The sequence below is a fragment of the Ascochyta rabiei genome, chromosome 12, assembly GCF_004011695.2.
Source record: "Ascochyta rabiei chromosome 12, complete sequence".
Lineage (NCBI taxonomy): Eukaryota > Fungi > Ascomycota > Dothideomycetes > Pleosporales > Didymellaceae > Ascochyta > Ascochyta rabiei.
In genome coordinates, this window is record NC_082416.1 from 367,952 (window position 1) to 394,519 (window position 26,568).

General features: G+C 53.7%; 11 protein-coding genes and 1 non-coding gene across 12 annotated transcripts, besides 9 other annotated features; 4 read left to right on the forward strand and 8 right to left on the reverse strand.

The window, feature by feature from the left end:
* Positions 1-1,938: 1,938 nt before the first annotated feature.
* EKO05_0007210 (uncharacterized protein) lies at positions 1,939-3,000 on the reverse strand (the record flags this gene model as incomplete). The annotated part of the gene is made up of 2 exons (XM_059636993.1): positions 1,939-2,779; positions 2,828-3,000. 2 exons carry the CDS (start codon positions 2,998-3,000, stop codon positions 1,939-1,941), a joined length of 1,014 nt encoding a protein of 337 aa, XP_059492976.1.
* A 586-nt stretch (positions 3,001-3,586) lies between these two features.
* Positions 3,587-4,399, forward strand: EKO05_0007211 (uncharacterized protein; the record flags this gene model as incomplete). Its single annotated transcript, XM_038947600.1, has 1 exon — positions 3,587-4,399. The coding sequence occupies one exon, from the start codon at positions 3,587-3,589 to the stop codon at positions 4,397-4,399; it is 813 nt and encodes a 270-aa protein (XP_038792325.1).
* A 2,382-nt stretch (positions 4,400-6,781) lies between these two features.
* EKO05_12t2 lies at positions 6,782-6,877 on the reverse strand. Its single transcript has one exon. It is a non-coding gene; the product is annotated as a tRNA-Asn (tRNA).
* Positions 6,878-7,725: 848 nt separating this feature from the next.
* EKO05_0007212 (uncharacterized protein) lies at positions 7,726-9,668 on the reverse strand (the record flags this gene model as incomplete). The annotated part of the gene is made up of 4 exons (XM_038944518.1): positions 7,726-8,043; positions 8,096-8,640; positions 8,794-8,970; positions 9,020-9,668. 4 exons carry the CDS (start codon positions 9,666-9,668, stop codon positions 7,726-7,728), a joined length of 1,689 nt encoding a protein of 562 aa, XP_038792324.1.
* A 2,952-nt stretch (positions 9,669-12,620) lies between these two features.
* On the reverse strand, positions 12,621-14,504 carry EKO05_0007213 (uncharacterized protein; the record flags this gene model as incomplete). Its single annotated transcript, XM_038944530.1, has 2 exons — positions 12,621-14,173; positions 14,276-14,504. 2 exons carry the CDS (start codon positions 14,502-14,504, stop codon positions 12,621-12,623), a joined length of 1,782 nt encoding a protein of 593 aa, XP_038792323.1.
* Positions 14,505-14,781: 277 nt separating this feature from the next.
* EKO05_0007214 (uncharacterized protein) lies at positions 14,782-15,166 on the reverse strand (the record flags this gene model as incomplete). Its single annotated transcript, XM_038947599.2, has 2 exons — positions 14,782-14,786; positions 14,893-15,166. 2 exons carry the CDS (start codon positions 15,164-15,166, stop codon positions 14,782-14,784), a joined length of 279 nt encoding a protein of 92 aa, XP_038792322.2.
* Positions 15,167-15,968: 802 nt separating this feature from the next.
* Positions 15,969-16,022: a tandem repeat.
* A 1,137-nt stretch (positions 16,023-17,159) lies between these two features.
* Positions 17,160-17,187: a tandem repeat.
* Positions 17,188-17,724: 537 nt separating this feature from the next.
* EKO05_0007215 (DUF1279 super) lies at positions 17,725-18,678 on the forward strand (the record flags this gene model as incomplete). Its single annotated transcript, XM_059636994.1, has 2 exons — positions 17,725-18,472; positions 18,527-18,678. The coding sequence occupies 2 exons, from the start codon at positions 17,725-17,727 to the stop codon at positions 18,676-18,678; spliced, it is 900 nt and encodes a 299-aa protein (XP_059492977.1).
* Positions 17,955-18,097: a tandem repeat.
* Positions 18,679-19,712: 1,034 nt separating the features above from the next.
* Positions 19,713-19,796: a tandem repeat.
* Positions 19,797-19,930: 134 nt separating this feature from the next.
* EKO05_0007216 (uncharacterized protein) lies at positions 19,931-20,221 on the reverse strand (the record flags this gene model as incomplete). The annotated part of the gene is made up of 1 exon (XM_059636995.1): positions 19,931-20,221. The coding sequence occupies one exon, from the start codon at positions 20,219-20,221 to the stop codon at positions 19,931-19,933; it is 291 nt and encodes a 96-aa protein (XP_059492978.1).
* Positions 20,222-20,508: 287 nt separating this feature from the next.
* On the reverse strand, positions 20,509-22,536 carry EKO05_0007217 (uncharacterized protein; the record flags this gene model as incomplete). The annotated part of the gene is made up of 3 exons (XM_059636996.1): positions 20,509-21,447; positions 21,493-22,337; positions 22,389-22,536. The coding sequence occupies 3 exons, from the start codon at positions 22,534-22,536 to the stop codon at positions 20,509-20,511; spliced, it is 1,932 nt and encodes a 643-aa protein (XP_059492979.1).
* An 84-nt stretch (positions 22,537-22,620) lies between these two features.
* EKO05_0007218 (SNAP receptor) lies at positions 22,621-23,638 on the forward strand (the record flags this gene model as incomplete). The annotated part of the gene is made up of 2 exons (XM_038944544.1): positions 22,621-23,070; positions 23,123-23,638. The coding sequence occupies 2 exons, from the start codon at positions 22,621-22,623 to the stop codon at positions 23,636-23,638; spliced, it is 966 nt and encodes a 321-aa protein (XP_038792318.1).
* Positions 22,646-22,724: a tandem repeat.
* Positions 23,294-23,315: a tandem repeat.
* Positions 23,639-23,947: 309 nt separating the features above from the next.
* Positions 23,948-24,900, forward strand: EKO05_0007219 (uncharacterized protein; the record flags this gene model as incomplete). Its single annotated transcript, XM_038944565.2, has 2 exons — positions 23,948-24,075; positions 24,126-24,900. The coding sequence occupies 2 exons, from the start codon at positions 23,948-23,950 to the stop codon at positions 24,898-24,900; spliced, it is 903 nt and encodes a 300-aa protein (XP_038792317.2).
* A 2-nt stretch (positions 24,901-24,902) lies between these two features.
* Positions 24,903-24,923: a tandem repeat.
* Positions 24,923-24,950: a tandem repeat.
* A 107-nt stretch (positions 24,951-25,057) lies between these two features.
* EKO05_0007220 (Diphosphomevalonate decarboxylase) lies at positions 25,058-26,257 on the reverse strand (the record flags this gene model as incomplete). Its single annotated transcript, XM_038947596.1, has 1 exon — positions 25,058-26,257. One exon carries the CDS (start codon positions 26,255-26,257, stop codon positions 25,058-25,060), a length of 1,200 nt encoding a protein of 399 aa, XP_038792316.1.
* A 154-nt stretch (positions 26,258-26,411) lies between these two features.
* Positions 26,412-26,492: a tandem repeat.
* Positions 26,493-26,568: the final 76 nt, after the last annotated feature.

Below are 26,568 nucleotides of genomic sequence, written 5' to 3' on the forward strand. Positions count from 1 at the left end.
GGTTTTGAGGTTTGTCGTTGGAGATCAATGCTATCCGTCTGCAAGAGTTATGTCCGTCGGGTCTCATAAGCAGGACACTGTTGCCACCTCCTTTTGTACGACAGCATTGATTCCGCGTTCTCCCAGATTACAGAAAGTGTCCAGAAGTCAAGCTCGACGCCTGCGCTTTTACTCTGTGGTGGCGAGGTTTCGTCGTAGTGGACCCAGGACCCTGTCGGTGTCCACATTTCGAGCTTGAGTTCTAGAGAGTGCTGCGAGAGCGGGGAGGAACTAGAATGTCATTGCTGGACACTCACCTACAGGCGTCGGTGCCAGCTCGAGCTCGCCAGCGTGCACGCCGCTCGTACTGATCGGCGGCATTGTGGGCGGTAGTGTAAGCGTAGCGGTGTTGGGTAGTGGTGGTACTGTCTAACAGCAGGGTCATGGTAGTGTGGGCCCAGATTAGAGCGTCTTCTGACGCTTAGTAGAGGTCGACGATGGCGTTGGTGGTGGGGCAAGCAGCCCATGGTGTTGTAACCGATACCCCTTCGAGAAGCACCATCTCCACCGTCGGACAAACCAATCACTCTTGACTTGTGGACAACTGTATAACCGGCGGCTGGAGGTGCCAACAAACTCCCAATATCCGTGTGGCTTAGCTTCTGGCATAATAGCAACAGTGCCTGCGATATTACGTCTACTCTGATCCCTCAGCTACATATCTTCCTGGACTTATGAGAAACGTAGCCCGCAGGCCCGCAACCAGACTATAGCAGGTCATAGTACCCGATTCTTTCTGCTCTACTATGTAGGTCTGTAGTGCTCCACACTCTGACATTCAGTAGCAGTACATCAGCCGCAGACTTACCACGACTACCTAGGACTATAAGTCAGGTTCTTTGAGGCAGATTTGATACTCTTGTGTTGACTGCAATGTGTCCTGTTTTACCACGTCAAAGCCGTCTTCGGTTGACGACCCTCTCTATCACCCTTCAACCTCGAGATCGATGCTACAGAAGGCCTGGCACCTTCGCATTGCCTGCCCTCTCGAGCACATATCAAACACAACACTGCAGGCTACAGACGCACCTCGCGAGTAGAAGGGGCCTGTGAACAGTACCGAAATCCTTCCAGGGAACACTTTCGCAATGCCAGCCAACAGCAACACCGATGGATGTATTAGATTCACCACATCAAAGTCCACCTCATCCCTAAGTACCCTCCAACGAACCTTCCAACCCATGGTTCGGCAATTTTCAACTCGCCACGTTGGTAGCCGACCCGTGCGGCGCAGTCGTTATCCCGACACCCTTACTTAACGCTAGAACAACCACGCCGCCTGTGCCGCTTCGCTCCGCACCCAGTCCACAAAGCGCTCGGTAATTTGCAACCGATGGAAAGGATGCTGGAGTTTTGGGCTGTTCCAGAGACATGGGTTGGGGCGAGGTGTCGAGGTGGTGAGTCATTGCACAAACGCCTGAATGCTTGCACGACGGGGTTGGACGGGGGGGGGGGGGGTCCAGCAATGTACCTTTGTATCGATGGGTCGCGTATGATGCTGCAGCATCGTGGAGCCTTGTTGGGCGGCTAGAGCTGGTCGTGCCGCGCTGGACTGGATGTATGGTGATGTAGGTGACGGGCCACGCTAGGTAACTCTGGTGTAGACGTGGTGTTTTAGGTAAATGCTCTCGCACTCGCACCTGACTTGGCATGCAGGATCGATAGTCTACACTTTATGTTTTGTGACTATGATCAGTAAGCGCACAGAAAGCTGGGAGACAGGGTCGTCTGCTGTGATGTATCGTTCTGTTGAACTCGTTTACATGCTGCTACAACGAGGGCTACGGAGCTACAATTTAACTTGATAGCCTTCAAGCAATATGAAGTATAACTGCTACAGCCATCGTTCTTATACCATGTTGTTCTCCGTCAGTCACTCAGGAGAGAGGTAACCACTGCTCATTCCAAAGCTGGAGTGTCCGCATAGCACTGGGCCATCATTTGTGGAGCATAGCGCTCACCACTGACATCCGCCTCTTCACAGGCCTTCCTGATGTGCTGCTCCTCCTCTTTGCTCAGCTTCACATCCAACGAACCCAAGTTCTCCTTGAGCCTGTTGACCTTCGTTGTACCTGGGATGGGGAAGATGTCGTCGCCCTGCGCCATCAACCACGCAAGCGTCAACTGGCTGGACTCGACACCCTTCTTCTTCGCCAACTCGGTGATCTGATCAACAAGCTTCAAGTTCTTGGGGAAGTTTTCTGCGCTGAAACGGGGCATCTGGCTGCGGAAGTCGTCCTTGGCGAAATCGTCTGGAGACCTCAGGGCACCACTGAGAATACCGCGGCAGAGGGGAGAGTAGGCGACGACTGCGACGCCCAGCTCCCGACAAGTCGCGAGAAGATCGATCTGCTTGCTCTCGATCTCTAGCGCGAATGGTGAGTACTCGACTTGCACGACGGAGATGGGATGTACGGCATGTGCGCGACGCAAAGTATCAGACGACACTTCTGACAGTCCAAGGTACTTAATCTTTCTCTCGTTTTTCAACTCGGCCATGGCTTCAACAGTCTTCTCGATTGGTGTCTTTCCATCGACACGGTGGCAATAGTACAGGTCGATCTGTGACAGGCCAAGACGCTCAAGACTGGCACTGCAGGCTTTCTTGGCGTGCTCTGGTGAGCTGTCGGTTTGGAAAGTCTTCTGGTCAACAGCAAACTTTGTGGCAAGGAAGATGTCGTTGCGTTTGTCCTTGTTGGCGGCAAACCATTTGCCGAGGAGAATCTCGTTATCGCCGTACCTGCAGTCAGTTAGTTAAGAGCTGGACAAACGGTGCGGGAGAACATGCAGGTCAGATGAGTCCCAGAAGCGCTCGCCCAGTTTGTGGGCCTGTGTAAGGATCTCAAGGCGCTCTTCGTCTGGCTTTGGTGTGCCGTAGAACATGGACAGACCCATGAGGCCAAATCCCAGACGGTTGACATGAGGGCCGTTGCGACCTAACTGAGCTGTAGGTAGAGACATTATGAGATTGTTGTGGGGTGCAAAGAGATCGCTAGATGTTTGAGGAGAGTATAAGACAGAACGGTGCGACTGAAAGAAGGAATGAAGCTAAGTAAGGGTACAGCAAATGTTCAATAAGGAGCCACGAGGCCATACTTAAGAACGATGAGAAAGTGCTTCAGTAGTCTCTTGTGCAACTATTATCAAATCATCCATTCAAATCGCTACTTCCGGACCAAGTTTACCCTATTCCACCGCCACCGCTCGCATCACAAATAGCTGTGACGTCGGCGAAGCGGATTTAAGCGTATCTCCATCGCGTTTTTCTACATGGCAAGGCCACACCTTCGTGAACTCTTGCGTTCAACTGGTGGAACGAATGAACCCTCAAGAACAACGCATAGAAGAGCAAATTCAAAGGACGTTTTGAGACTTTTGATCAAACAAGTGCACGACGCTTACTGATCTCGCGTGGCTCTGCGATAGCCGAGATCTGTGACTGTACCCTTGGGCTTACTACATCAACGCACTAAAAACGCGTCAAGTCGAGTTCATAAATACCACAACGTCATCTTTGCAAATTGACCATTACACTTACTACGTCACTATGTCGGTAGAAATTCGCGATCTAAAGCTGTCAAAGCTCAAACCCCTCGAACACCAGCATTCCGAACCACCCACACAATTCCGCAGCCGTTTCGACTTCGATCACCGCGATGAGAAGATACACCTCTTGTTGTGCGCGACCGGATCCGTTGCCACGATCAAGATACCCAACATAATCAACGCGCTTGCGAAACACCCGAATATTGCAATTCGACTCATATTCACAACATCGGCGAAGAATTTCCTGCAAGGACAGAGCGATGAGCAACCGTCGCTGATGACTATAGAGGCGCTGCCGAATGTAGAGGGGATATATTATGACGAAGATGAGTGGAAAGAGCCATGGAAACGTGGCAATAAGATTCTGCACATTGAGCTACGGCGGTGGGCAGATATAATGGTTATTGCACCGTTGAGCGCGAATGAAATGGCAAAGATTACACAGGGCTGGTCGGACAACCTACTGCTGTCTGTAGTACGGGCTTGGGATACTACAGGTCTGATAGATCCGGTCAGAGACATACCAGGCGTAAATTGGCCGGAAGAGGAAGGATGGAAAGAAGGTCCGAACAAGAAGCGAATACTAATTGCGCCATCGATGAACACGGCAATGTGGTTGCAGCCAATTACGAAGAAACAGGTGCAGGTGTTGGAGGACGAGTGGGGTGTCAAAAATGGGGGCTGGTATGAGGTACTGCAGCCAATGTCGAAGGAGCTGGCGTGTGGAGATGTTGGCGGCGGGGCTATGAAAGATTGGAGGGAGATCGTGGGTGTCATCGAAGCAAGACTTGGTTTGAAAACTATCGAGGATTGAGATGCGCAAGCTTTTGAACCAAACAAGGCGGTAGTCGTGCTGTAAAACGCCTCCTTGTAATGACAGATCCTTCGAGCGACCGCAGTTTCTCGCACGAGATGATCATATCTGAGGGTGTGAACACTGATGCACAAGCAAGATACGCGAATGGTCTTTGAAGTGGGCATGGACCAAGTCGTGATCTTGCCATGGGCAGATGGACCAGCCGACATAGGTACGGGATTTCTGCGTATCAAATACAGCTTCGGGGTTTTCTGCACCCTCGATACTTCATTGTTTCATTGGCTCGCAGTTTGGACGACTGTGAAGCCTTTGACAGGCTGTTATCCTGTGTACTCCTCTTCACAAAGCAACTATGGCATGTATGCGACTCTGTTTACGGACATGTCTTCTGACAACTTCAAACGCGATGCTCTAATTAATGAGGACACTTGCGAGAACGAGTATCACTTCAAAACGAGGCACCAGATGTGCGAGGTTTATCAGCAAGATCATCATGTCACTGGATATGCCCCGCAAAGAGTAGCCATAGCTGGCTTCATCCGTCATTGACGAATACCATAATTGCATATTTGAGATCAAGCCTCAGGAATAAGCTTTTTCGGTGCGTATCTCTATGTCAACGAACGGCCACTGATACATGCGAGGCGGTCGTTCAGGAACACCAAGTATTGGAAATATTGCAGCGCACCTTCTATAACTATATCAGCCGTCAATATTGAACACAGCTGTCCAGTCGGTATCTACAAATGCAGGGGTACGCAGACGTTCCCAGCCCGAGCGAAGAGAATACCGCAACTTGAAGTTCCCAGAAACACACATTGACAGGCTCATCAAACGTTTCTCGAGTACAAACAGGCTCTTACGAGAAATGCTTAGACTCCATTCGTAAATCAGGTGATGTAACGGGATAGCTTCTTTACAACGAGCTACCCCCTGATACTGCAGTGCGCCAACACCGGCACATCAACCGAACCATACACTTGGTATAACCGAGCACATACACATTCAAGCGTGCATAAACCCTACAGGGATTCATATTAAGCCCAAGAGTGGCACTATTGTCAGGACGACAAGTTCACCGCAACTGCCCAGTGTCAGTTCACCGCACTAAAATACTAGATAACAGCTGAACCACTTAACGAATGGGTAAGCAGCTCAAAGCATCGAGGGGTATTGTAAATATTGTAAGCACGAACTGGTGATAGGTAGTCCTATAGGAGTTCACAGAGACTATGCTGAACGCTTTGCTCTCGAAAGTACGGTTGTGAACAGATGCTTAAGACTGCTCTCTAATCGCGTACAGATGTGACTCCAAGTGACCGAGCTTGTTCTTCTGGGATGCTAGACCGGAAATGCTGGACAAAAGTCTGCTATGACTATAGTCTTCTTTCAATATATACTTCCCAGTTCACAAAGTAGTGTTGTAGACCGGGAGCAGTGGATGTAAGTCTTGTGTTTGATGTTCTTGGAAAATCAATTGGAGACATGGTTGTACCTTGTTGCTGCAAAAGGAATTGAGATTAGCCGTCTGAAGGTTTCGCTCATTGGGCACACAGATGGCAGACACTGCTCATACCGCCCACTGACCATGGTAAAACCTGGGCTCGAACCTATACCTCCTCGAAACTATGCCTGTTGTTATGTTAGGAAGTGTTGCTGTTATCGTTCTTGTGCTGACACGCTGCTCTTCTTTTCGAATCCCACATCTGAAATCAGACTGATTGCTCAGGGAGGGGGAAATCTAGACGCGTAGTGGAAGAGTTACTGTGTAGATAAAAGACGTCAACGATTACACTGGGCGAGGATGCGTGTTTCGCTTCATTGCTCAACGCAGACACCCGGTAGATTAGTCACTGTGACCGCAGCGTTTCCAACGGGCAGTACGATTTACATTGAGAGCAACAAAGCTTGCCGTAATTGAATTCTCATATCAACATTCAGTTTTTGAAGCGATAGAAGGTACCAGTTGAACGCTTAGTCCAACATACGGTCGCTTAGCAGAGACACATATGCCAGTGTTGAGTCTAAATCGAATTGCGCGTGAAAATGACCTCGTGACTGTCAATGGACGAGATCGGTACAACGACTTGCGTCAGAAGTCATAGGTCTTGAATAACCTCCTTGAAGCAGCATTTGGGTTGTACAGATTAGTGGAAGAACCAGATGCCCGCAGGTGCACGAGATCCGCGCACAGGTTGAAAGCTTACGGAGCAGGATTGTGAATTGACATAATAGAGCCGCTCCAACGCCGCTAAAAGTAGCGCAGAGAGTTCCTCACTAGCACAATGAGAACGTACATAGGAGAAGCAAAAAGACACATCGCGTAAGGGATGACGGAGCAGCGTGCTGAATCCCACAGGTGTGCAAAAAAGATGTTATCTCCCCCGGAAAGGCTCGAACTTTCAACCTCCTGATGTGCGATCAAGCGAGATGCGGATAACAGTCAGACGCGCTAGCCAATTGCGCCACGGAGGATTCAACTTGTGAAGTTGAGTGGCAACTGTTTATGAAATTTCACCTTCATTTTACATATATATACGTTTTGTTTAGCAACCATATCCAGGTAAAGCAGTCATTGAAACTAGTATGCTTGGCATCTAAAACACCAATCCCAATAATACACTCGGCGGGAGGGTCGCCATTTTGCCCGAAATTCGAAAATGAAGCTCGGACGTAGCAGCTCTCCATTCTCTCTCCAACAACAATGTCTAGATATTCTTAACGATACTTAGGCAAAGGCCTTGAACCTAACCCACTCTTTCAAACCATCCCAAGTGCTGCCTAGCGTCTAGAAAGCTGCGGTCCAACCTGCCTGGAGGTGTCTCGAGACGAGTCCAGCAACAGTAGATCGGATGGTGGAAAACCGGAAACCCAGGCAATCGTCTGTCGGCGTGCGGTCCGTTCTGCATGCCTCCTCTCTGGCGGATTGAACATTGATGTTGCGGTTCTGACTTCGCCGTTCCTACTACGCGGCCGTACGCCGGACTGTGCATTGTGGAATGGCCGCGCATGTGTTGCCTCGCCCCCACACTACGTAGACAACTGTAGAACTTGTTGGCCCCTGGGCAGGAAACCACAGAGGACGCATCAAGGAAGCTTATCTACAAACACTCCTGAGCGCTTAAATCGGCGTCGTGAAGGCTTGTAGGAACCGGTTATGGCTCACTCTGATGTTGGGGAAATGTATACTTATCTAGAAGCAAGGAGCGAACAGTGTGTCTGAGGACGAACAATTTATTTCTAGTCTGTACGTGCGTCTAGCGACTTCCGGTCAGATGGCGCAATGCGATGTGCAACCCATCTACACAACACCAGCCAACACGTTATGTACGTACAGATGCCATCCGGATGCCTTGTCCGCCGATATCCTGATCTGCATGCAGTTCTGCAGACATTAAACCTCTACCCTCCTCTTGATCTCCGTATTGTCCAACCACTTCCGCCTTCTTTGGACCCTCCTTATGCATAGCAACGTAAATCGCTGAACCGAGGATGAGCGACGAGCCGACGATGGACAACGCCCCTGGTGTGGTGTCCCAAATGAGCTTGTCGAAACCGAGTGCGAACAGCATCTGCATGTACACCATATTAGTCGCCCGTGAAGATTTTTCATATTGCAGCCCTGCAGCAAGAAGAAATTGCTGTCCGGCGTTAGCAAAGGATTTGTTCCCAAAATAAGACAGAGTGACTCACCATCACAAATCCACAAATGCCTAAGAAGATCAAATAGCACCAGTCTCTAGAAGACCGAGGGAGTAGGAACCCAACTCCAGGCAAGACGAGCATCATGACAATGCTCACCACTGTACACCAGGTTGCGAAGTAGTTGACCGAGATTAGTGGATGCGCTCGCTTGCCGATCCATCGAATGGTCGTGTAAGCGCCTGCAGCTCCTAAGACCCCCAGCAAAGCAGCGCCAACAGCTGATGCTCGTTGAGCTGGTGTGACCGCATCAATTTCGGCGGCAAGGCGGTGGGCATCAGCTGTGGCATTGATTGCAACAGCAATATCTGAATCACCACTTGCAGGTGGGACTGCCTCACTGGAATGTGACAGAAATGTGAGAAGCGAAACTGGCCCAGCAATGAGAATGACGCCGAACAGTGACACATAGGCTGCGATCTGTTCAACGCGAGTAAAAGTCTCATTGATGAGATAAGAGCAAGCCCAACATGCGAGACTAGGTGCTAAGAAGGTGATGACAGTGGCGTCGGCCAACGGCAAGTAGAGCAAGGAGTCTTGAGAAGAAGTTAGCATATGGACTTGAGGGCAACTCAGGGGATAGCACGCTGTAATGGTCGAGGTTTGACAGCGACGAGCTTGCCATAAGATCGGAAACGGTAAAAACATAAACACAAGCAATACATTGATATTGTAAAAGTATGACTCACAGTACATGCCGAACACCCCAAAGAAGCCGAAAAGTCCTCGGGCAACTAGTAAAGGCCGAACTTCCCTCATGCCAAAAGGAAAGTGTTCAGTCTTCTTATACCACATGTACACCGATGCACATAGGACTGTGATGCCCATACGAGCGAAGAGGATGTGAAAAGGATGGTATCCTTTGCCTGCGTGTAGTTGTTAGTACCCTCTGTTTTGACCAGTCGCTCATCTTACCATCGTTGCCCTCCATCTCGAGCATTCTCGTGGTGACATTCATCAAAGCACCGAAGAACTGTGAAATCAAGACCAAGAACAAGCCCTTGTTCTTCGTCCATATTGCCTGCGCCCTTGTCTTTACGGTCTGTGGAGGTGCTGGAGACCGAGAAGCATACCTACGACCATTTCGGTCAGGGAAATAGTCAGGGTTGTGACCTAATCGTATATTGTTGCTGTCGTCTATCGAGAGAAGTGATGGGTCCGGGGAGGGCACCCGTATAGCCCCACGTGCGACATTCAGAGATTCTTCTAGCTTATTGCCGCCGGGTTTGTCAGAAGTTACAGCCTCATAGGCGTCAAGCCGTTCGCTCGCAGCGTGCTTATCATCGTCTTCAAAGTCCCTCGGATGCGGCAGCGTGTTCATCACGCTTCCTTGAACGGTCCTGGAGAGGATCTGTAAAGTGGTGACGACGTTGTGAAGCCATCGTTGGAAGCGTAGAAAAGCCGTGAAGCCAAGTGCGCGATACGACAATGAGGAAGGCGCGAACTGGTACTCAGCGAGTGAGAAGGCACACGACGCAGAGTAGCCCCCACTATCCCGCCACCCCGCGTTCTTTTCCGAATACTCCGGATGACGACCCACAGATCGGTCGCTAGCAGCGATCATGTTCACGACAAAGCTGTACAATTAACTTCGTCTGCTGCTGATGATGAGAGGTTGAGCCTGAACCTTGAGCTGAATTGGACATCCTCCGACGATGACGCTCACCCACCTCGCGTTCGAAAATAAAGATCCTCGGCTGTGACCGCAGAGCTTCCGGGTACCAGGGACGGCGTTACTTTGTTTCCACCAAGTCGAAAATTACGGTATAGTTTGATTAGAGTCGATTGCTGTTCTTTCTATTCGCATGATGTTTGGTGCTCTTAATTTCGCTTTATTCTTACATGTTCAAGGAGGTACTGCTGAGAACTGACCGATGGCGACGGTCCCAAGGCTGGCTAGTGAATAATACACTTGGGTTTCAACAAGAGATAGGAAGCCTGCTAATATACAGGAATCCATTTCTCACTCAAAGGAGTACCCTTCGATTCTTGTCGTCAAATGCAGCTTCTTGTTCGACCTCCTCCCTCCATTATTAGTAGCCTCAACTGCAAGGATCATATTTGATATATCGGTCTGCCCATCAGGCCACCAGATGTTAGCATGGATGTGCATTTGCACTCCAAATCGCTCTAAAAGCTTTTGTCGGCTGACCTCTCGCCCCTGAACTCTATGCATGAGCTGACCGATCAAGAGCTGGAATGTGTTGAGTGTGACACAAACCATCCAGTGGCCACGTTCTCGACGGGACGGCTCATTGCCGTGTAGGCGAGCGATATCATGGCTGCAGCTATAGATGGCTGCTGCATAATAGAAAGAAGGACGACGAGGTAAATGCAACAATGCCCACATCTGCCTCTAGCGCAAGCATGATGCCAATATTTGGCCACGGACCGTCCTCTGGCGTCACTCACTGGGGAATGACGGTCGTCTGCCTCGTTCCGGTGGTTAAATTCCTACCCATCAAACGTCGCGAAGTAGACAAGTCACGTACATGCCCTAGTTGCCCAGTCCTGCCGCGAAACATGAGCAGGTCAGAAACCGCATGTCCTCTTGGAACAACCCACTCACTTGAATGAAACACGGCAGAGAACCTTCAGACGTGACTGCGCATGGACAGATGCAGCACGGGCTGAACGGTGGTAGCGAGATCACGACTCAAGCGCATCCCAACTTTGGTACCCTAGAATGATCCTTTGTTTCCACGATGCCCAACGCCTCAGCGGGATCGTAACTTGCCGTCATGTATCAACTCCACATTCGACTCGTAAGCTCGCGGTCGGAGACATACTGCTGGGCCTTTCGTCATGACCTTGCATTCACTGCCTCTACGTTTTTGTCAGCGAATCAGCAATCCATGTCTCCTATCTATCCGGACAAACTCTTTACTCATCCGCAATAATACACCGTGATAGGTATTTGTGATTGATGATGCCGAGCCAAGTAGGTTCTTACGCGACATTGTGGAGTCATGGTGACTTTTCGCCTAACTCGGCTCGCACACGGCGATCACTGACAGGCGGGGGGACGGGATGCTTGCCATGCTTCACACGTGAGGTACATGCATGAGCTTACCGATGTTTGTGGCGAATCTAAGTGCGACGTCTCTATAGTGGCTACAGTCCTGTCGGAGTTTTCCATACCGAGATCAAAGCTTTGCTTGCAGAGCCAAACCGAAAGCTGCGTCGAGGGCTGTCATTGTGGTAGGTATGGTCTTGTGCGACTGCGATTGCGAATGCGGAAAACCGTCGCAAATTCACTAGCTGACCGCTGTGAAGGGCTGCTGACGTCTCTCACGCTAGGAGAGAATCTCGGACGTTTGCTCCGCTCGGCTTTCCAGGGGTGGGGAAACCGCTATACCCTGATTGTTTGCTGATGTTCTGCAGTTGGCCAGCTTAAGATTCGATGCGAAGGTCCGTGTCCTATACCTTGTAACCTGCATGCGACGTCTAAACCACAAGCATTCGCGGTCACCTGCCCGGATGCATACTTCCTGCGTCATGCATTCCATCGCGCGTAGCTCAAGCTGAACCCTCGACAGCCCTCGGTGCGCAACCGGTGGAGGGTTGGAGTCTTGATGAAGACGGCAGAGCGTAGATCATCCCACGCCGATCGAAGGTAACATCCTCGGGGTGCCCGATGCAAAGCTTTTGGCTGCTCTTCGGCGATGGGAGCCTGGTATCCAAACCAACATGGCAGTATCCGCTGGCGATCTTCTGTAGAGTGCTTGAGCCTTGCTAAGTCAATCATCAGCCTTACGTCCGCACATCAACTCATCCGATCCGGACCCAGTTCGCTTCTAGCTTAGGCAAGAGCTCATGCCATCCTGATAATGTGAGGCATTATAGCGCGGCTCAGAAGGCGACACCACCCACTTACCTAGACATCCACATACACTACGACTAGTGATGTGGGGAGCACCCACATCCACATTCACATCGTCGGCTTGCCGCGATGTGCGCGTCGACCATGTGGGACACATGCGGGGCCTAAGATGCTGAAATGCTTGACTCCTGAAGATGCCCAAGATGCATGGAATCTGAAAGATGATCTAGATGCGACGACTGTGCAAAGAGAGTGTGCCGTGTTTGACTGGAGGCAGTGTCGCAGTGCCTGACGTGACGCTGTGTAGTGGAAACTGCAGACTGTGGATATGTGTGGATTAATAATGCAGTGTTGGCTATGGTCGTATGCTATGAGCCACTGCCGTTCTGTGACTGGAGCTTAGAGAAAGTCCGTTGCCGCAAGATGCCCACCTAGGCTTGTGATCAAGAATCCCAACTCCAGGTGAGCGCCTGGAAATGCTGTCTCATACACTGCTATTCCACCTTGTAGTGATACGTAGCATGTTCGTGAAGTGTCTCATGCATGTGCCAATCTTCTTCCCTGATGCTGTTTCTATTTGCCATAGTATTCACACTCATCTTCCCTTAGTGCGGCCTTCTCCCCAGCAGCGGCCCAATGCCCTCCGTTGCAAGAACCTGCAGTTTGTGGCCACGAGCACAGTCTAGTCCAGCATCATAAGCCGGTTGTCTGATCCTCAGAAGCCTCCCCACCGGCCACTACTGATCCATTCACTGCAAGTATGCCCTGTTGGTAAAGCACTTCGTCATTGTGAACCGTTGGTTCGCAAACGCCGTCAATGCCGCTAAGCACATAGTGTTGCTCCATACTGCCAAAGCCATGTGATATCTTCTGCGCTGGGGTACTGATGTAAGATGCCGTGCCGTTTTGTGAATTTCCTAGTCTTGTTCCATTGTATATTGCGTATTTAGACGCCATTGGCTTCCATCCGTCGTGAAAGGCAAGTTCACCGGTCTGCTCGATATTCTTGGCTCGCCGTATCGTAGCATCAATGGCAAAGCCACCGCTCGGGGGTGCTCGGTAAGACGAGGTAACCCACAGGGGGTACGCAAAGGACTTGAAATAAGTCGAGGATGGTGATGTGTTGTTTCCACTCGTGTTCTGCCAGACGATCTGGTCGTTGCCCTTGCCTGTGAGCGTGCCGTGATTGAAGTATACAAGATTCTGGGTCCAAGAGACCTCTTCTGGGCCTTTCGATGTCTCGAGGGTGGATGAGATGTGGATGAAGCGAGAGACGTAAACCGAGTACTGGAGCGAGTCGACAACGTCCTTGACTGCGCTGGAGAATACGCTGATCGAAGGGATTGGGCGTTGTATTGTGTGACTCGTACCTGTGACAATGCTAGAGTCAGCATCAAGCCAAATGAACAGCTTGCCTGTAACCACCCAATTTGATTCAATTGACTGCGTGAGCTCGCCATGGCCGTGACCATTGTCCTCTATACCAACCACTCGGATTTCAAAGACGTGGTCCTCGTTGTCGTTGAGTCTCGGAAGGAATGGTGTTACGTCGATCTCGTCTTCAACCAGGTCGAATGTATCGATGCCTACGAGGGGTCTCCAAAATGCAGGAACGACACCCCCTGAGAAGATCACTGGGAACGGCCATGCAACACCAGCCAGTTGGTCGTCAATAAAGAGTTGTAGCTCTCGGAAGGGCGAGTGACCGTAGAGAACATCGTCGTCGCCAAATACTTGTGAATCAGACGAGAGGACATTGCTCCACCAAAACTCTTCAGCAGCCTGACCACAAGCCGATATCGAAAACACGGCTCTCCTGGCATTCTGCGGGATCTTCAGAGCATCGATGGCTCTTGACGCAGGTAGGGTGAAATGACTCGGCCTATCTGCGGAAGATCGGCGCGCAGATACTGGGAAGATGGTATCCGCGGGCACCAGCAAATCGTCGGCAGTGAAGTAAGTCGCTGTCAAGGTAGTTTGCCAAGCTCCGGTATACGTGTCGTCTACAAGGTTCCCAAGATCGAAGATGATCTTATGAGGTTGCTTGAACAAGGCAAGATAGCTACTCATATCCTTGGCGTACTTCCACACAATGCCATTATGAGTCGGCTCTGCCGTCGATGTCCGGAATATCTCGACATCGTCAAAAAACATCAAAGCGAGTCGATCGAACTGACGTCCTGCAGAAGTGACGGTCAGGTTGAAGACTACACGGTTGTATCTGCAATTTGGCGGGTAGTACTGGCCTATGCGGCTTGGTGAGTATATTGATCGATAAGCGCTTTCGCATGAACAGACGTTCGCATCACATGTATTGGAGAGAGATGTTCGGCAAGCTTATGACGTACCTACGAAAGGTTGGCCATACGAGAGGGCAAAGGTGTGTACCATTAGAGTTTGGTGACATGTCGCTGGGGGGATTGCAATGGGAGGCGCAACCTGCAGACATTCGAGCAGGGGAGACTCATCATTGGCAGGACTGTTGAGAGCAGGATTGCCGAGAGCAGGATTCTGACGCAGCAGTTTTGGTGGCGTGATCAGGAATGCAAGTGCAACACGAGGGACCGTGACCAGCATTAAACAAATGGAACAATGTTTTAGCAGCCTGTGGTTGTATGGCGAACGATGTGGCGGCTTTTGCCGCTCCGTTGCCATCTCTTTGTTTTGCCACCCAATCAGTGGGCTGCAGCTCTGCTCTGAATTGTACATGACACGCATCAGGACCATGGATGCCACCTGAGTCGTAGTCGTCGCCAAGGAAAAGCGGTAACGCCGTCGTATGAGGTATCGTGCGAGAATCCAAAGTTTTACAATCCGCTAAAACGCCTATAGGAGAACTTTATGTCGAGTGAACTTAATCTAGAGTGTCGAGTTAGCATGCGCATGTCACACAAGAAGCAACGTGGTCGGGTACCTCGTCAAGGGATGGGAATTACAAACAGGGATGCACTCAGTCAAGCAGTACCTTTGTGATTGTCCCAGAATCGTTTTGTCGCGTCTTTGACAACCACAGAGTCGCCGAAGCGTGGCCGGTAGTAGTTGAGGAGAGCGAATTCGTCTGCCGGAAGGATGTATGATGTGGGTTCAGCGTTGAGTTTTGCCCAAACGTCCGCTAACCTCTTCTCGAGGAATTGAGCAAGATGTTGGTCGACACCACCTTCACTATTTTGTGCGATGTGAACAGCTTGCCCAAGGGAGAGTTGACCGTAGCCGGCTAGGTATTCTGTGTTACCACCCATGTTGTTGTAGAGCGAGTAATGGCGGATGGACGAGGTTGCTTTTGCAGAGAGAGACGCTCAAGGAATTTGTTGACGAAGGGACAGTGGTGTGCTTGTTGATAACAAGACCGAAAAGAGCGATGCTCGGTGAAGCCGTGAAAGTAGGAGAGGTGAGGGGGTAGTGCGGGAGTGGACTATATATACAAAAGCATATTAATAGTCATTTTACGAAGGAGAGCGAACCCACGTGGAGAAGCTGGCAGACCCCGAGCACGAACTCATGCAGCTGCGTAAGACGAGAGCTTGGTCAAGGCCTCAAACAGTTGGTTCCGGGAGCGTGCCGTTTTGGGCGCTGTCAAGCTGTGAAGCGGACAAGTGGGTGCGGCGACACCAAGTTGCGGACTATCCGTCCAACGAACGTGTGAAGCCAGAGCCCTGGTCCACCGAAAAGCGTGACGGCTGGGCTTCACCAAGGAGAAAAGAAGGAGCCGAGCAATTAGGTGGGACGCAAGACAGCGTTCCCAGGCCAAGACCAGCTGTATCCGCTATCCTGGAACATTTTAGTTCTGACAAACCACGAACGACTCAGTCGCACAACCAACCAGGGATCAGACGCTGCCTGAAGGGGACTTGACGCGCCTGAAAGATGAACAAGGTCCTAGCACTCGCCAGTGTCGATGCGCAGAAGGCCCAAGTTTGAGACTGGTGCAGTAGCAGGGTTGTTGGTGCGCCGAAAACTTTGTTCGCAGCCCGTAAACCTTCGCAGGTCCCGCAGTCAGGCTCCAAGCCGCTTCAAAGCCGTGTTCTCGATCCAGCTAGCGGATGAGAGCTTGAGAGCTTGAGAGCTTGAGAGCTTGAGAGCTTGACAGCTTGAGAGAGCGTCCCCAACGACAATAAGGCCAGCAGACGAAAGTCAGGGGCTTTGCCACGCAAGAAACGAGACGATGCTGTGATGTCGTGATGTCGTGATGTCGTGATATCATCATGGTCCGTTGCTGAGGATCCCGCATGCTTGGGCGTTCGAGTTGGACGACATATGCAGCACGTTGCTGCAGGGAGGAAGCAGCATGTGAGCCAATTGGCGAGCATAGCATGTATGGATTCATTGTTAGCTCGAGATAGGCTGACGTTGAACGTTGGCAATGGCTAGCAGCCGGCTGCGTCCGCAAAGCAGGCCAACGCCATTCTCCCAGATGGTCCCACGCGGTGACGCGGAGCCTCTCGATGCGCCATTACTCGGCCTGCGCCTGCGCCCAATGTGCGTCTGGTGATTGACATGTAGGGTGGTAGGGATAAATGTGCGACACGACAGCGCCGACTCAAGCGCTCCAGGTAATAAAGTGTAGTGGAGTCTCCTCCTTGTTCCACACGCGCGCTACTGTTACCAGCAGATAGGTTCGCATAGAGTTGGACCCGCATTGCCTGATCTTGAAGCTACCATAGTATATGCGTCTGCCCCGCACTGCTGAATTCGAGCCAGTACGAAGCGGTGCAAGAAGAAGAGCGCCGGCAGAAGAGCGTTGACAGCCGACAGCGTTCGGTGGAGAGAAGGCTTCAAAGTCTAGGCAGCATGAGGCGATGTTGAACGGCGTTCAGCGGGAACATGACCTCTCACAATCTCACAAGTAGTGGCATCGACTCATGTTTGCTCGGCGTTATGTGACATGCAGGACCAAGGCTATGTTCCACAGCAGCACAGGACGAAGCGAGGACGAGTTGCACGCACGACCCATGAACTATGTTGCGCCACCGCAAGCTGACAGCCAGAGCTGTTCCATGCCGTTTCTCAGGCGCCTTTGATGTGCAGCTGCATGGAGCCAGGTCGGAGCCTCTTCTGGAGAGGCTCTTCGACGCCATGCAGTCGAAGAGAATACTCGATTGGGACGGCAATCTCAGCGCAAGCCGTGAAGTTGCCAATCAAGGATGACACGCATGCTCCGGAATCAGGATGACGGCGATTCTCCAGAGTCGCTGCCGGCTCGGAAATTGTGATGCCTGGTTCCTGGATGCCAAAGCCGCTGCTGCCGCTGCTGCCGCTGCTGTGGCCCGGGGAACCTCGACTTACTCGACGCATTCGTCTTCCCAAGGTCTGGCTTCGGCCCGGAAGAGGATCACCTGTCCGTACGCCGTACGCACGGAAATGAATCAGATGATGGTTGGAACTTGGCTCGAGGATGCGAGAGGCAGTGAGGCACCGTCCGGTGCTAGCGCCGACAACCGCGACTCAGTCGATTGTTCGCTCTTGTACCTGCACGGCCCAGAGTGAGGCGAGAAGAGAAGCCAGCGAGAAGGTTTGTCTCTCCGATGCTGCACGTCGCAGGGTGACACATGATGTTTCCTCGTGCGGTGCCTGAAGGTCCTGAACGGCGCTCCAAACAGTAGGGCGGTGTGCTCGAGCCTCGAGGCGGGTGCAAGCAGGTCGGAGCTTTTTTTCGCCGACCGCAGCGAGGGACCCTGGCGGTTTTATCGTCACTGCGACGAAACATGCACTTGACGAACACACTGCGACAACCACCTGATACAGAAACTCGGCACGTGAGCGCCCTTTCACTCCACCTACACACCGACCGCCACTCTCCATGAAGACGCGAGTCGCACGCATTCGACCAGGGCAGCTCCTGTTTGGGGCATCTCAGGCAGCAAGGAGCCCTGTGTCGCGCGCGTTTGCGCCATTCGCCAGGAGCTTGTTCTCCTCCACTCAGCCCTCTGCCCGGACCCGAGCACGACGAGAGACGTTGCAGCACAGTGCGTTGCTGTACTTTCGATTCCAGCGATCCGCCCTCGCACGCCGCTTCCGCTCCCTCCGCTTCAACAGCAACAGCAACAGCCACAGCCACGGCAACAGCAAAAGCAACAGCCACAGCAACAGCAAAAGCAACAGCCACAGCAACAGCAAAAGCAACAGCCACAGCAACAGCAACAGCAACAGCCACAGCAACAGCAACAGCAACAAGCCGAATGCATCACATCATGATCCAACGCCACACTTGGGCAGCCCCGAGCCGGCGCAGTCGCTGTCGCAGAAACTCAAGGCTCTCTCGAAAGAGTATGGCTGGGCGGCTCTGGGTGTATATCTGGCACTATCCGCCCTCGACTTCCCCGTCTGCTTCCTTGCCGTGCGACTCCTCGGCACAGACAGGATAGGCCATTATGAGGAGGTCGTCAAAGATGCCTTCTGGAATCTCGTACGAGTCGTCTTCCCGACTGCAGGAACCACTTCGGCAGAGAAGCATGCATCCGAGGACACGGCTGAGGCGACCTTGAGGGAGGGCAGTCTGGATGCTGGCGAAGTAGCGGCCGTCAAAGCGCGAAACGGCGGTGACGCGTGTAAGCATGGTCCTGTGCCTTGCGCTCTCTCCCCGGTGACTGACCTGAATCTAGCCATCTGGACCCAGCTTGGTTTGGCTTACCTCGTCCACAAGTCTTTGATCTTCTTTCGCGTTCCACTTACCGCTGCCGTCCTGCCCAAGGTCGTAAAGACGCTTAGGAAGTGGGGCTACAACATTGGGAAGAAGAAGCCAAAGACGGACTAAACCTGGCCCAGTCTTGGACTCTTGGACAGGTTGTCCGTGAATCTTCCCACTCCACCATCGAGCCCCAGGTCGGCCAGGCCCTCGGCATTTCATGCATAATGACGCTGTACCCTTAATATTGTAAGATAGGCCTGTAAGAAAGCTAGTGCTGCCTGCAACACGTATAATTGGCAAACGAATTTGCCTTTCTTGTTCCTGAATCAAAAGCGTACACATATATCTGTAAAGGTTTACTGCGCATAGTATCGCCATGCCTGGACCGCCATGAGCATAGGTTGTATCCACTACATAGACACCCTAGCCCACTCCTCGCTCGCAAGCCCCATGCACAGACAAGCGACGATGCTGTCTACCTGCCCTGCCGCACAGGAAGGCGTAGGCGCGCAGTGCCGACTCGGAGCGGTGCCGAGCGACGTAGCGCTTAGTCCGTCTCCATCCCCCAACATGTCACTACTCGAAACAGTAAATTGAAGTTGCCTGTTTGGGAATGTACAGGCATGGCGGATGCCTTGCATGCAGGACACACACATTCGGGCCATGCTTAATGCTCTCTCGACCCGTCCTCGCGGACCTCTCTCCGACGCACGGTGGAAAGCTTCGTGCCTGGCGCACATCTACCCCGAGGCTTGGACGAGACGCATGACAATCATGCAGGTACATTTGCGTACCACATCCACACATGCTGTGCAGAACCATGTCTTGCATGGGACTACACAGTGACATGCCAACTCCCATGCCAGCCTATCGCAGCTCCGCGAGTTGTCGTCCGTCGTCCGCCGTCCGCCGCTCAAACAGGACACGACTGACCATGGCCATGCGTACTGGCATTGCGCTGAGAAGAAGCATCAAACAGCGTCGACCAAAGTGCATCGAGAACAAGCCATGCGTAGCCAGAGCACCCACTCACACAGGACTGCCGCCCAGAACTCTCTTCCCACACCAACCGCGGCAGAAACTCTATTTACGGAGTCCATCCCGCACACCTCTCTACCAATGAGACGCGAGCGGACGACATGTCTACGTGAGACAACTAGCACACACACACACACACACACAAATACATACATACACAAATACATACATACACACATACACACTCACACACGCATACCTACACAAGTAACAAGCCCAACTAAGCGCGGCTCGGAGCTTTCCACCGCACGGTCCGCGGTGGGAGCCTCTCTGGCAGATCAGATGCTAGGCACCCACTAGAAGCCCCCAACCCCAGCACCGCGACGGGTCTCGGATCTGGTCAAACCACCAAGCCAGGGCCTCGTGGTAGTGGGCCGCGGTAGTGGGCCGTGGTGGTGGGCCGTGGTAATGGGCCGTGGTGGTGCGGGGGGTCCCAGCAGAGGGGCCGCGTAGGCCCTGCGGGCTCGTGAGACGACCACCTCTTGGGTGACGGTGGCAGCGTGTGGGCCGTGTGAGAGGATTCATGCGTTGCGCCATGGAGGCGGTTCGCTTGCGTGCTCGCTCGTCGGCGGTTCTGGCCCGTCGTGCTGGCTGGGAGCTTGAACCGCGTCAGAGGGAGGGAGGGAGGCATGGTTGTCGGCACGACTTCTGGGCCATCATCACGGTAGTCGATGGGTGGCTTGGAGGCTTTCGATACTCAAATACGTCTGGGCTAAAGTTCCGTCGCATCGTTCCGAGGAGATGCACGGCTTGAGTCCGGCGGCGTGGTAAGAGCAGGACAATCATCGCGTACAAGCTGCTTTGTCTAGTGGCGTTTGTGCCTTCACGTTTTGGGCATCAGCGAATGCGTTTGTCCGTCCATGCCAACGATCCTCTCGCCAATCAAGTACGTAGTGAATGGCTGTCTATAGGCCTCTTCTACCTGGCAGCAGGCGCTTGCATCATCTCAGGCTGCCTCGCCACAGCTGCTGCCTTTTGCGCATCGGATACCTCCAGCCTGCTCATACCCATACCACTCAAGTACTGTTCGAAGCTCCCGAGAACGTTGTGCAGCCCCTTTCGTAGGCAGTCTTTGACCTGCTCCACCTCTGCGACTCTCTTGCGTTCGCCTTCTGGCTTGGCTAACGTGTCCTTGTCGCTCCAGTGAACTTGGAGGCTCGCCATGTACGCATCCATCTTGTTGATAGCTGCGGTGAAGGTGCGTACGATGGCCGGAACGCTCTCGTGGAACCGCCCAATCGCATCCTCGGCAATAGAGAATACGGCGAGGTTCGTGAGGGCAGTGATGGCGTTGCAGATCAGCGAGATGCGGGAGAAGGGTGCACCGAGGACAACGAGCTTTGCCCTGCGTGGTAGGGAATGGCTGAATACATAGCCGAAGGGTGACGACAGGATCTTGGTGGACGCGGTCGATGCAGCGGATTCTGCCTGCTGAGCACCTTCTTGGGCCTTCTTCATGCCCCTGTGAATAGCCTCGCGACCATAGGCTTGCTGGGAGTTGCCTGGTGAGCTGTGCAGCTTGGCAATCCCGGATGTTGCAGCCTCAAAATGCTCCCACCTCGTGTTGGGTTTCGGTGGAAGAGCGACGACTTGCTTGTCATCCTTGAGCGGCTGAGAGATCTGAGGGACCAGATCGACGGATGGCGTGGGCTGTGGCACAGCCGAGGCAGCCGCAGGTTGGTAGGTTGGGTCGAGACCAATGTTCAAGCGGTCGACAAGGAGCCTGATCTCAGCAAGGCATAAGTCGGTGACCTGCTGAAAGGTTGCAGCTTTCTTGCGTTCCATCTCGCTGTAGATCGTCTTCCGGCGGTCAGGGAACGCTTCGGTAATGAGGGCCAATTCCCAAAACGCCATAGCCTATGGTTGTCAGCTGGAGAGTCGGTCCATGACTATGCAACCTACCTTGTTGGCATCCTTGTTCGACTTCAGCCCGTTCAGCAGTGTTCCGTTAGGGTCCTTGGAGTCACTCGTAATGGGCTTGTTGTTCTTCAGTGGCTCCTGTGCGATGTACAGGTCGAAAGCCTTGTTGACAAACTCCCACAGGAGCACGAGGAAAGTGCCTTCTGTGACGAACTTGGCTACCAAAGGCGCAAAAGGCGCCAGCCCAGTTGGCTTGGATGTTTTGGACAAGCTGATGAAGTACCGGCTGAAGCTGTAGTAATACTCCCAGATCAGGTAGCGGGGCCCCGCGAAGTAGGAAACAGACCCAACGGCGGCGACAAGCAGTGCCAGCCTTAGTGAGGTGATGGACATGGGCTGCAGCTGCTTCAAGAGCACCATTCTCGGCTTGGGACCCCTCCTCACCGGTGTCTCGGCCGCTGCGTCTTGGCCACCAGGCGTCCTGGGTTGCATGGCTGGCACATGGATTCGATCGTAGTCGTTCCACAAATGCACGCCCGTCTGGGCGAATGCCAGTGCGAGGAACAAGAAGCGCAAGTACAGCGGGCGCTCGTTCAGCTTGAGCCGCTCATGGGCGCGCCCTAGCTCGGTGAAGTTCAGCCTGTCCTCGGCGGTGCGCGACCACGTGTAGACTTCGTTGTAGAGCCAGGCAGAAAAGGCGTAGAAGATGAAGGTCACGATGGTGTTCTTCCTGAAAAAGTACTTCTGGAAGGTTTCGGCGCGTGTCAAAGTTTGTCGCGAGCCAACGTGCCATTGCGCGATTCGAAGCAAGTAGATGGCGAGGGCGGGGATGAAGAGGAGAAGGGTGCGAATGCCCGTGGGGCCGAAGGGTAGCCATAGCCATACCACTGCGAGTCTGATTAGCAGGAGCTCTCTGGCGCGTAGCAGGTCCAGCCCACGGTGATTCCAATTGCCCATCCAGCATGCCATGGCGTAGCATAGCAGCAGCGTGTACTTGCTGGCTCGTACGAACCTGGTGTGAAGCGAGGGCGTCAGGTAGTCCCGGTATGGGCGGGTGTGCGTCCCCAGCGGTGCGAGTGCCGCCATGTCCGTGGTGCGGGTGCGGGTGCGGGTGCGCGTCCTGCTCTGCTGTACAGGGCAGCCCGACTTGTCAAACAAACAAATGAAACAATGATCCGCGCTGCCGCCAAGCTGGACCGCCACAGGCACCGCCACCGCCACCGCCACAGGCACCGCCACAGCCGCCATCAACACGCAACCGCCGACTCCATCGCTGTCGCCTGCGCAGACCGAACCCCGCTCCTGCTGCACTCACCCGCCCGCATGTCTTTCCAGCGCAGCTCTGCTCTCGAGAGCCAGCCGACGCACTGGCGGCGCGAGGATGACCCGCAGTACGCCGACGATCCAGAGTTCCGCGACTTCGCCAGCAAGCTCTCCGATGATCTGTTCGCCCTGACCCGCAACGTCGCCCGCCTCTCCACCGAGATCTCCAAGCTGGGCACCAAGCACGAGACCGCACGGGTGCGGGAACGAGTCAAGACCACGACCGAAGAGACGGCCGAGAAGTTCAAGGAGATCGGAGAGGGCGTCAAGAAGATCAGCCAGTGGCATGACGTCGGCGTAGGTCGAAGCTGTGTCTTGGCCGGGCGGGGACTGGGCTAACAGCAGGCAGCCGTCGCAGAGGTTCACGCAGTCGAAGCTCAGCCGCGAGTTCAAGGCCTCGCTCACCGAGTTCCAGCAGCTGCAGAAGCAGTCTCTCGACAAGGAGCGGGCTTCGGCGTCTGCGGCACGAGCGGCCCTCGACGACCAGGCATCGCCAAGCGCAGAGCGTGCAGAGTTTGGCCAGCAGCAGGAGCAGGAGCAGCTTCGATTGGCAAACCAGGACGAGGTCGACTTCCAAGAGTCGCTCATCATCGAGCGCGAGTCGGAGATCCGCAACATCGAGCAGTCGGTCGGCGAGCTCAACGAGCTGTTCCGTGATGTCGCCCACATGGTCCACGAGCAGGGCGCCCAGCTGGACATCATCGAGGAGAATGTCGAGGTTACGCACGATGCTTCCAGAGGCGCACACGTCAACCTGAAGCAAGCGAGCAACTACCAGAAGAGCGCGAGGAGTAAGGCCTGCATCCTGTTGCTGATCCTGGCCATCGTTCTGGTCATCATCATCCTGGCTGTAGTCCTGGATTAGACGCGCTGCCTCATCTTGTCACCATCTGATTTCTAGCCTTTGGGAACTTTCGAGGAGCTCTTATACCATGGCGTTAGGCCTGTTTTTGGTTTCCATGTAATCGCTGTCCTCGGCGCGTAGTGTACAGTCAATGCAAACGCGCTCTCCTACTCTCCTTACTGCTTGTTGCATCTCGAGGGTGCAGCGGCCGACACCGCTCCTGCGTCAAGGACGCCAGTACGAGGAAGGTGCGGCTGCATTCTGTCCTGCCCGTGAATACCAACCTTTGCCTCTTCACCCCACGATCCTCTGACACGCCCAGACTCCGGCATGAGTAACGCGATCGACAAACCCCGCAAGGCAATGTGTGCTGAGCTGCGGAGAGATCACCCCTTCAGCCGTCCTGCTACCGCTCCGTCACAGCAGACGGGTAGTCAGGACCAGCCTCCGCTCCACAGGTGCGCACGGTAATCAACAAGAACCCCACTCGATACTGACTAGTGGACAGTGCTGTTGCACGCATGTCCATACCTGGCGAGGTCACCATCGAGGTCGGACCTGATCGAGTAAAGTATCGTATGCTCGAGACCTTCCTTGGCCACCACTCCGAGTACTTCCAACGTGCGCTGAATGGCACCTGGAGAGAGGCCTCCGAACGCGTCGTGGTACTCGGCAGCGACGTCGCGCCCTGTATCTTCAATCTCTTTGTGGAGTGGCTGTACACGCAGACACTGCCTACCTTGTCCCCGGACTGGCGCCGCATTGCTGATCCATCGAACCCCTTCAGCGTCTCGGCCAAGATGCTTCGCCTCAAGCTATACGTCTTTGCCGACCGCTTCGTCGTACCGTTGTTGCGAAGGCAGCTCAACCGCGCCATCGTCAACGACTACGACTCGGACTGCCCTGCCCTTGAGGAGTATGAGACAATCGCCTACGCCTTCCACAACTTGCCGCCTACCGACCCGCTGCTGGACCTCATTGTCGACCGCTACTTTATGGTGTGGAGGCTCGACCTTGACGAGGGAGAGGATGAGGAAGCCTACGACACTCTACCACACGACTTCCTGTTGCGCTTCTACAAGAGGGTGGGCAAGTGGCGCAAAGACGACCTTCAGAACCGACACCAGCTGTTCAACATGGACTTTTGCAGCTACCACGAGCACACAAACGAGCAGGACAAGTCGGAGTGTCCACACAAGACCCAGAGGATGAAGGCAGGCCAGAGCTGGCTTCAGCGGGAGCCACGTTACCAGCAGCCAGCGCTCCAGACGAGCACCTGTTAGCTTTGTTGTTGTTGTTGTTGTTGAAGAAGAAGAAGAAGAAGAAGAAAAGACTTCACTCGTCAGCTCATTCACCGGTGCTACGCAATTCACGACGTGTGGTCAAGCACAGGAAACGTAGCTTCATTCGAGGGTATCTAATGCTTTGCTTGTGTGTCTTTTAATACAGAACTGAGACTGGCTCGCCCTTTTCGTTGATCAGACTCTCCTCAGTCCTTCGCGGGCCCTCCCCAACGCCAGTCAGGATGACTCTGCTGACACCGTCCTTGAGCAGACCGACAGCGACCTCGGCCTCGGTGTTGGCCTTCTCGGCGGCCTCGTAGTTGCCCTGCACCTTGGCGCCACGCTCACCGCTCCAGCCATCCTTGTCGGCCAGGAGGGTCTTGAAGACGCCAGCCACCTGCTTCTCGTTCTCCTCGAGGTAGTAGATGACGGCATTGGGACCGGCGTCGAAGGTGTAGGCTGCGATGATGTTGCCAGCAGCTGCGTTGATGTGCTCGACCATCTTGATGGCCGCCCGGGAAACATCGTTGAGGTAGAAGATGGGCGGGTAGGTGTCGAGGCAGGTGGCGTGGAAAGAGTTGCTGTCCATCATGGTGACCTTGGCAAACGTCTCAAAGTCCTTGTTCTCGACAGCCTCCTGCATCTCCTTCATGCGCCTGGGGACCGTCTCGCTCGCCCTCGAGGCGAACAGCGAGGAGGTGGCGACAGTGGTCTGCATGCCGCTTGTGCTGGAGACGTCCTTCTTCGCCGCGCTGACGACCAGGATGACGGCGCGCATGTTCGGCCAGTGGCTAGCGGGAGCGACCTCGAAGGCCTTGCTGTCCGAGCCGTCTGCGGCAGAGCCCTGCTCCCATCCTACGTATCCCCCGAACAAACTCCTGCACGCGGAGCCAGAGCCCTGACGAGCGATGCGCGAGAGCTCGGTGGGGTCTGCAGGCAGCTCGTACAGGTTCGCAATTGCGCGCACCAGAGCCGCGAAGCCAGCGGCACTGCTAGCCAACCCGGCCGCGGTGGGGAAGTTGTTCTCGGACACAATCTTCAGCGGCAGGTCGGCGAGCCTGGGCGCGTTCGAGTCGTTGGCCTCGACGTCCTTCCTCAGCGCCCTGAGTTGGCGGAAGCAGGCTTGTGTTCGGGCGCCCGACACATCTTGCGGCTTGCCGTTGAGGAGCAGCGAGTCCTCGGCGGGGTAGGAGGCGGAGCAGGACGCGGTCGTGTGCGTGCGCAGGTCGTTCTGCGAGAGGGTGACGCTGAGGGAGGAGTTTGTGGGGAGGTTGAGCTTGGGGTCGCGCTTGCCCCAGTATTTGATGACGGCGATGTTGACGGGCGCGGTGGTGCTGGCACGGTAGATGTCGGACATGTTGGCGGTGCGAGGTGTGGAGGTGTGTACTTGTACTTGTGCAATTGTACTTGTGTAATTGTATTTGTGGAGTTGTACTTGTGGAGTTGTACTTTTGGAGTTGTAGTTGTGGATTTGTAGTTGTGGAGTTGTACTTGTGGAACGGTGTACTTGTACTTGTAGACTTGTACTTGTGGAATTGTACACTTTGGAGTGTGTACTTGTGGACTTGTGGACTTGTGGACTTGTGGACTTGCGGAGGGAAAGGGGGGTGAAGTTTGGTGGGGTCGAGGATTTGTTGGTGTATGCAGGGTCTCGTGGGATATTGACGG